Source organism: Triticum aestivum, chromosome 3B, assembly GCF_018294505.1.
Source record: "Triticum aestivum cultivar Chinese Spring chromosome 3B, IWGSC CS RefSeq v2.1, whole genome shotgun sequence".
Taxonomy (NCBI): Eukaryota; Viridiplantae; Streptophyta; class Magnoliopsida; order Poales; family Poaceae; genus Triticum; species Triticum aestivum.
Window position 1 is genome coordinate 469,142,639 of NC_057801.1, and position 8,486 is coordinate 469,151,124.

The 8,486-nt window shown below is 44.1% G+C and overlaps 1 protein-coding gene and 1 pseudogene across 1 annotated transcript; one reads left to right on the top strand and one right to left on the bottom strand.

The window, feature by feature from the left end:
• Nucleotides 1–804: 804 nt before the first annotated feature.
• On the bottom strand, nt 805–3,147 carry LOC123067539 (uncharacterized; annotated as a pseudogene).
• A 580-nt stretch (nt 3,148–3,727) lies between these two features.
• Nucleotides 3,728–6,628, top strand: LOC123070420 (RNA polymerase II transcriptional coactivator KELP). Its single transcript, XM_044493645.1, has 3 exons — nt 3,728–4,211; nt 4,300–4,405; nt 6,126–6,628. The coding sequence occupies exons 1-3, from the start codon at nt 3,834–3,836 to the stop codon at nt 6,215–6,217; spliced, it is 576 nt and encodes a 191-aa protein (XP_044349580.1). The 5' UTR covers nt 3,728–3,833; the 3' UTR covers nt 6,218–6,628.
• Nucleotides 6,629–8,486: the final 1,858 nt, after the last annotated feature.

The window sequence follows — 8,486 nt, forward strand, 5'->3', positions numbered from 1 at the left end:
ATATAAGGCAACAATCCAAAAGTGTCTTGTTGCTATATAAGGCAACAATCCAGAAGAAAAAGTGTCTTAACTGAACTTTACCTTCACTGAATTTTGTCTTAACTGAACTTTGTCTGCAATGAACTTTGTCAGATAACTAAACTCATACAAGTGTTAAAATTCAGTTAACTATAAAAATTCAGTTATCTTTTCAAACTAAATTCAGACAACTGTTAAAATCTAGTTAACTGTTAGAATTCAGTGTTATCTTTTCAAACCAATTTCAGTTAACTTTAAAAACTCAGTTATCTTTTCAATGAGTTAATTCAGACAACTGTTAAAATTCAGTTAACTGCCAGTATTCAGTTAACAGGGAGGGGAGTGGAAGCATAATAAGTAGGTTGTCAAGTAACACTTGAGCAAAGCACCATTCTTATCACACCGGCATTGCACGCAGTTCCTCACACCATAGGTCCTGGGTTCGAGACCCAGGCAAAACTTTTTTTGTGTGATTTTTAATTTTTTGTTTAATCAAAATTTGGTACATATGTTCAGATTGTAGCAAATTCAGCAATACAAATTCAGGCATACAAATTTAGTCATAGAAAGCAGGAAATCTTTCCAAAATAAGAAACATTGATAGTTAACTTCAATTTTTTATCTAAATTTAGTTATCTTAACCCAATTTAGTTATCTGAAGCCAATTTAGATAACATTTAACAGAAAGTACAAATGACACAAATCCAGGAGGAGGTTCATGTTCATTTGATAGAAAGTACACATTGTAGGAAAGATACAAGGTCATTTTTTTACAATGACACAAATTCAATCAAATTCATTCAGCAAAGCCTTCAGCTTCATTATCTTCTCCCTGGTGGCCTCTTTGTGTTTGAATAGGTCACCAATCATGTACTCAAGCTTCCTTTTCTCATGCTTCGAATCATCCCTCTCTTGAATCACTTGGGCCCTCTCCTGCACTGTTTGGTCCCTCTCTTTCTCTGCTTTAACCTTGAAGACCTGATGAACTTTGGTTACTGACTTGTCTGTCATCTTCTTCTTCTCAAGTTCTTCCTTTAGATCAGTCAGAGCAAGTTGTGTGCTGCCTAATTGGCTCATTGCCTGCTCCTTCTCAGCCACCATCTTAGCAAAATCAAGCTTGAAATGCCTCAACTCATTCTCTATCTTATTCTTCTCTTCAAGAACCTTCAAGTTTTCTTCAGCACTCACAACATTCTGTCCGAGCCTCTGTTTTTCTCCTCTTCATACATGGTCCATATACTATCTAGGCTCATCTTCAGAGTATCAGGCCACTCAGGGTCAACCCACTCAACATATCTGCATTTAGGTAGCTCCTAACAATTTAGACCAAACAAAAAATTCAGTTAACTGCGAGTATTCAGTTCTGTGCATGACGATGAAACTTAAAACATACTTCAAATAACTTGTTGTTTAACAATGCCAAATGCAATTTTTTTACTAACCTTCTGTGCACAAGCTAGAAACCTTCTGCCACTGTTAACAGATTCAAATGCTACATGCTTCTCACACAAAGATCCATGCCCACATCTAAAGCTAGGCAGATCTGTAGCCAAGCCACTCCATTCCTCATAAGAAATTGTGGCAGGTGGCTAAACAAAAGAGAGTCATTTGGATTCAATTGACAGAGAAACCCTAGATGAGAAACCCTAGACCGGGTGGGGAGCACACTAACCTTGCTGGTCATAGAGTCATCTTCAGAAGAACTGGGAAGATCATCCCAGGACACCATGGTTGAAGATGAGAAGGGGATCTGTTGTTGCTATTGGACAGAGGAGAGAAGGGATCTGGTGGTGCACGAAATTGAAGATGAAAGATGAGGAAGAAGAAGGGGATCTGGTGGTGGTGGTGGTGGACTGGTGGTGGGCCAAAGCTACATGCAGAGTGCAAGTTGTTGGGTGGGTGTTTGCAGCAGGTGCAAGTAGTTCAGTTATGTTGAGAAAGGCTGACATGAGTTACAGTTGGTGGAGTTGGCATAATTAGCTCTGACTACAGTGCCTACTTAGCTCTGCCAGATACAATTCTGACATCATTAGGTACAATTCTGTCAGCAATTCTGACTGCCTAATTCTGTCAGTAATTTGAAAGCAATGAGGTTAAGTACATTTCTGACAGAACTAGGTACACTTCTGTCAGAATTAGTTTAACTGCACTTCTGACATCAAATACATCTGTCAGTCATTTCAAAGCAATTAGGTCAAACATTAGGACAAGTCTTCATATTACTGACATATTATCCATTACAACAAGCAATCCAACCAAGACTTCATACTAAGCAAACAAGAGATCTCTACAATGGCATTTAGTATGCTCAATTTAGAACAAGAGATCTATTAGAACACCTACACCTACTCATTTAACAACACTTCACTTCTTCATAATTAAGGTGAAACACATCACACAAAGCACTATAACAAAAGCCATCAACAACTTTAGCAGCAGCAAAATCTCTCTGCCTAATCCTAACAGCATAGCAATTTGCTGCTTAGTAGCATACTTATTCTCACTAGAACTGGCATAATTAGCTCTGCCTACAGTGCCTCTTCCAGCCATGCCCCTTCCAGCTGTGCTTCTGCCTGCCATTGATTCAGTCCTCTACCTCTCAAGCTCTTCCCTCCTGTCCTGAGCTGCACCAATTGCATCTATAGCAGCATCACCAACAAGACGCTTTGTTTCAACCAGATGCTCCACATATTCAAGCTCCCAGCGCCAGAAATCACAAGTGACCTGAGAAAAACATTTACATCTTTATTCACCTACAGAGTGACAGTGGTTCAGAGTGCATGATTAAATGACAAACTAGTTAACCAACTAGTTCTATCAGTAATTTTGCAACCAAGGCTGGAAAATCACGACCAATGTCTAAACTACTGTATTAATCACAGCAATGACTAGTTAACCAACTAATGTGCCTAATTTTATCAGTGCTCTGCTTCAATACTACTGCTGCTGCATGGATCAGGATCAAGCACTTATAGTGTGGTTGACGCACTTGTAGAAGATCCATCCTTCGTGCTCATCGGTGCTAGACCGGTAGAACCTCACCTGCTCGTCGCAATCCGGGCACCCGATCAATGGTACAGCAACAGAGCGGCCACACAATGCATTGCGGATGGAGCTGGAAGACAACATGACGACGGGGACAGAGACGGCGGAGGAGGGCGTCGGCAATGGCTGCGGCGGCGGAGAGCGTCAACGTTGGCAATGGCTGCGGCGACGGGGACGGGAGTTGGGCTAGGGTTGGGAGGAGAGGAAGAGGAGAGCGAGGGGATAAGCGAGCGGCCGACCAGGTGCGACCAGGGGTGCGACCAGGTGCGCGGTTGGTCCGACCAGGTCATGCCATTTTGCAAACCCCCTCCCCCCTGGATGGACTGGTATTCACCGAAGGAACGACAGTGTGGCGGTCAAAGCCGAGCTGGCGGCCACTGACTCGGCCAAGTCAGCAGATACATACACAAAATCGTATATATGGACCAAAATGAACCCCTAGCGCAAGTATTTGGACCGTAGTTCGGGTATTTTGAAGTAGTGGTACTAGTGTGTCACCCGGTTCAAGTTTAGTGACCTAGAGTGAATTTTTCTGTTATTTACAAGTTTTTAGCAAACAATTTTAGAGTTTATTTTGGGCCTTGGGTGGGCGCCCAGTTCCAACAGGCCCGGTATGCGCAGAATAATCCATTAACCGAGTCTGACATTCACGGCCTGATACATGGGCCCGTAGCAGAGGAGCCCCCATTCACTCCATCGACGAAGCGCACGGAGGGTAACTGCACAGGAGGAAACCGGCGAAGGAAGCGGCGGCGGCTCCGGGCGTGGACATGGACGAGAAGACGCAGGATAAAGTGGAGGCGGCGGTGCTGGAGATCCTGCGGGGCTCCGACATGGAGTCCCTGACGGAGTACAAGGTCCGCACCGCCGCCGCCGACCGCCTCGGCATCGACCTCGACCTCCCCCTCCACAAGCGCTTCGTGCGACGCCTCGTGGAGGACTACCTCAAGTCCCTCGCCGAAGAAGAAGACCAGAAGCAGAAGGGCGGCTCCCGCAAGGAGGGGAAAAAGAAACAGCAGCGTCAGGAGGAGGAAGAGCAGGAAGAGGACGAGGAGAAGGAGGGGGAAGAAGAGGAGGAGGAGGAGGAGGACAAGGGAGGTGAAGGAAAGAAAGAGTTCGACGATAATGGAGACCTCATCCTCTGCCGCGTGAGTTCAACTTTTTCTCGCCTAAACATTGCTAGGGTTTAGTGCCGGGGCTACTAGGGTTTACGGTGCGATTTGTTTGCGTTTGCAGCTGTCGAAGAACAGGAGGGTGACGCTGCAGGAGTTTAAGGGCAAAACGCTGGTGTCGATCCGCGAGTACTACATCAAGGACGGCAAGGAAATGCCCACCTCCAAAGGTGCTGCAAATCTTACAGTTTTTCTTGAGCTCGAGGATTGGATTTCTGCTCGAATCCCAGATTTGAATATCTGTTTTGCTCAGTTCGGATGTCCTTTCGTCTTGGTATATTCACAGTTATGGCAAACCCGCTAGTTACGGCGACCTTGCAGCAATGTCGATTTGCTTGTGTTTTGTTTCAGGTTTCAATCTTTGCAGGAAAAAGTGCATCAGTTGCCTGAAATCCACACTATCAGATTATGTCAAAACTGAAACACTTTATATTGGCATTTTGTTTGCCATGTTCATCTGTTCATTAGCCTAATACATTCCACTAGCAAGTGCTGGATAGTATCCCAGCGCTGAGTTTTGCACATTTATAAGCTAGTCTTGTATAGTTCCATCTAACATAAGTTCTTGCATATGGACCGTACCGTATTTGTGACAAGGCTTCTCCAACTAAAGGGGTGGTAATCAGTAGTGTGTGTGTGTGTGGGGGGGGGGGGGGGGGGGGGTCCTTGCCAATATCATTATTTATTCAAACCAATTTCTCTGTTGTCATTTTTACCCGTGTCTATTTGTTATGCCATAAACTTTGAACCTGTGTTAATGAAACTATGTAGCATTGTGCAATTGTCCATTGGTCACTGCTTGACTATGATTAGTGTGCCTTTTCTTCTTCTATTGCTGCTACAGAGCAACTGATTTTTTGATATGGTTGCTCATTAGCCTTGGACCCTGGTTATTCTCTATGTAACAGTTCATATCAGTACTACCTCCGTTTCAGTTTACAAGTCCTGTGCGTATACCTAGGTTGCCAATTTTATCACCCTAATATAAACTATATAACACAAAAATTATACCTTTTGAAAGTAGAAACTCCGAAGTTTATGTTGGTATATTTTTTGTAATATATGATTTGTATTAGGTTGGTCAAATTGACGACCTAGGAGTACACGCATGCCCTGTAAACTGAGAGAGAGGTAGTAGTTCTGTCTATGACATTAAATTCAGTTTTATGCTTTCTGGAGTTTGAAGCTGTTGCAGTAGTTGTTTTTGTAAAATAGTTGCTGACCAAGAAATGATGCTCTCATAAAGAATAACTAGCTTGTCAAATGTTTGAGTAGATTTAGTGATTAGATCTTACGCAAGAGTAGGTTCATGTATCTCCGCTGATTCAACTCTATTAAAATGGTTAGCCAAATTTTGTTTCGTGGAATGAACACTTGGATTCAGCACATCATACTAGTTGTTCTATCATCTTACCCCCTAGGTTTACAAACCAGTTGATAATGGTTTCCTTTGTAATGTTGCTCTTGGAGTTCCTTCTATACTGTCCATAGTCTGAAGCGGTTGGTGAATTTTATTTAGCATTTCAATCTTATTCATGTGGCACTCAAGAATAAGCAATTGCGAGTCTATTACAATCCCTTGCTGTATGTTTACTGAAGGGGTCAGATCCTGGTGAATGTTTCACATGAGACATCCTCCTGTTGCAAACATGTTGATACTAATACCTTTGTTGCTTTCAGTTCTTAATTTATGTCTTGCATTGAACTATATACATTCATATTGGAGTTTGATATGTCCCATGTGTATTACGTCATCCTCTTTCTTGATTGGCATTCACATGCAAGTGCTGAATAATTTGGGTGTTTGTAGCTGCTGTTGCTTTGTGTTATGTTATTTTTTTTCCCGTGTACACAGTCCATTTCTTATGCTGACATGCTGCTTAAATGCAGGGATGAGTATGACGGTCGAGCAGTGGGAGACATTCAGCAAATCAGTACCTGCAATAGAAGACGCCATCAAAACACTTGGAGAATCAGATTGAAAGGATGCCACAAAAACCTAAAAATCTCGACACCGTTCTGGACCTCTGCAAGTAGAGTAGTCCATGTGTGCTCTGAGTACTCCATGGGGCTACTAGAGTTCATCTGGACTTGTATAAAGCTTCTCCCTTAGTCAAGGTACCGTACCTACTGATTCGTGCTGGGTAGACAGTTTGGGTGTGTTCGCGAACTAGTTCTCCGCCGGTATGGTGGACCGAAGTTTCATCGCTGTGCCATGTGATCTCGTGCTGTTTAATTGTCCTTTCTGATACCGTATGGATATGACGGGCCCTTAAGGCTATCGTTGTGAGTGAGTAGGACAACTGCCGAAAGCCGTCGTTTTCGGCTCAAGTTAAATCAGGGATCTTGATGTGTGAGGGATCTTGATGTTCACACATCGAAATCTTCTAACAGTTTGAATTTTGGAAGTCTTGGCTGATCACGCAAACGGAAATTTCTACGCGGTCGTGCTGCTGCTGCAGGGAAAGCATACATGAACACCTACAGGAAGGACCTGAGGGGATAATAGACTTGTGTTTCGGCTTGAACATGGAAGACTCACAGTGAGACCAGGACAGGAAGTATCTATCATAATACTGCACAAGATAGTACGTGGCTGACAGGGCCGCGGCTGTAGATCCACGTAGCTCATTGGAAAAAAGAGCTTTACTATTTCTTGCAGGAATTTTTTTTGAACTTTTTCTTGTAGGATTTTGCCACTGGTGGTACATAGGTACTCTCTCGGTCCTAAAATAAGCGTTTTAACTTTAATACAACTTTATACTAATTAGTACTACAACTTTATACTAAAATAAATGTGTTCTAAGACGTATTTTAGTGTTAGACACATCAATCTGAGCAACAACTAATATGGATCGAAGTCCAAAAGTAAGCTACACTTGACAAGCCAAATAAGCCTCGATTTGCTTTCCAATGCCGCATGCTTTTCTTGTGTGCTGCATATCTCCATCACAGTGACGCACAGAGGCCACTTCGTCCCTCGTGATTAAAACTCCAGGATCGTCTTGTCTGTAGTGTCTGTTATCAGCTTGTGCAGGATTCCGTTTGAGCAAAGCTTGTGCAGGATTCAACAATGGAATATTGGAAGGCCAATCAGCAGGATAAATAGATGCATGACCTACTCCTCTGATCAAAGAATATTAGTTTTCCATGGAAGAGCGCGAGCTTGAGGGGTCATTGTCCTTGCTCTACCTTAAAATTGCATCCTTAGATCTGAAATCCGGCGCGGATGAGAAGGAATCTCCATTTCTCCAAGCCTAGTAGTATATCTGAGCACTAGAGGGCCAAAGCAGGTGATCGAAATCATTTTCTTTTCCTTTCAACAAAGCTGATAAAAGGCTCCCGTGTTTCACGAGTCCCCTAATCCTGAAGCCAGGACAAAGGACCATGATGAATCAATTTCAGAGTTGCAGTGAATTTGACTTTCTGTTGCTTGATTTGGACGCCTCCGTTGGCAACCAGAGATCAGTGCTCCGTTTGTCAATCAAAAATAGAAAAGATATTGTGCTCCAAAGAAGCAAAAAAGAAAGAAAAGGGTTCAGTTAGTTCTGTACGAATTGCAGGAATTGTGGTGTCAAGTTAGGACATCTCCAACGACAACATGTAAATTTCTTCCCGCATCCGTCCGCGGAGAAGGGGGACCAGTCCGTGAACATGGATGCGGGAGGCCGTCATCCGACGTTGTCCGCGTACATTTTAAACTCGTTTTCAATAAACCAGATAAAATTCATGCAAAAATGGCCATATTTCATATAAACAAGCCGACATTCCTGCAAACACGACGGATTTTCATTAGATTTCGAACATTTAGAAAAAAAAACGACCCGACCCTAAACCTATCCTACGGCGGCGGTGGCCGGCGTCGAAGCCCTTGTCGTCCTCCATCCGCCATCTTCATGAGCAACGGCGATAAGACCCGTGAAGTGAAGGTGCGGCCTCCGGCGAGGAAGATTAGAACACATGAGATGGACCGGCCCACATGGGACACTAGGCCCTGCCGCCTCCCGTGGCCTACTCATTATTGAAGGAGTCTATGACCTATCCGTCGTCGGTGGACGTGAGGTCCACGATGGAGATGGTGGTGCAGGCGCTGTCGTCGTCCAACCGGGCCGCCCGATAGTTCGTCGGCGGCGCGCAAGAGGCGCAACTGGCCTTGTTCTCCTCCGCGATCGCCTGTAGCCGCGCCTCCGCGGCGGCCGCTTCCTGCTGGGCGGCGGCTTGAGTGCAGACGGTCTCGTAGATCGCACGTTG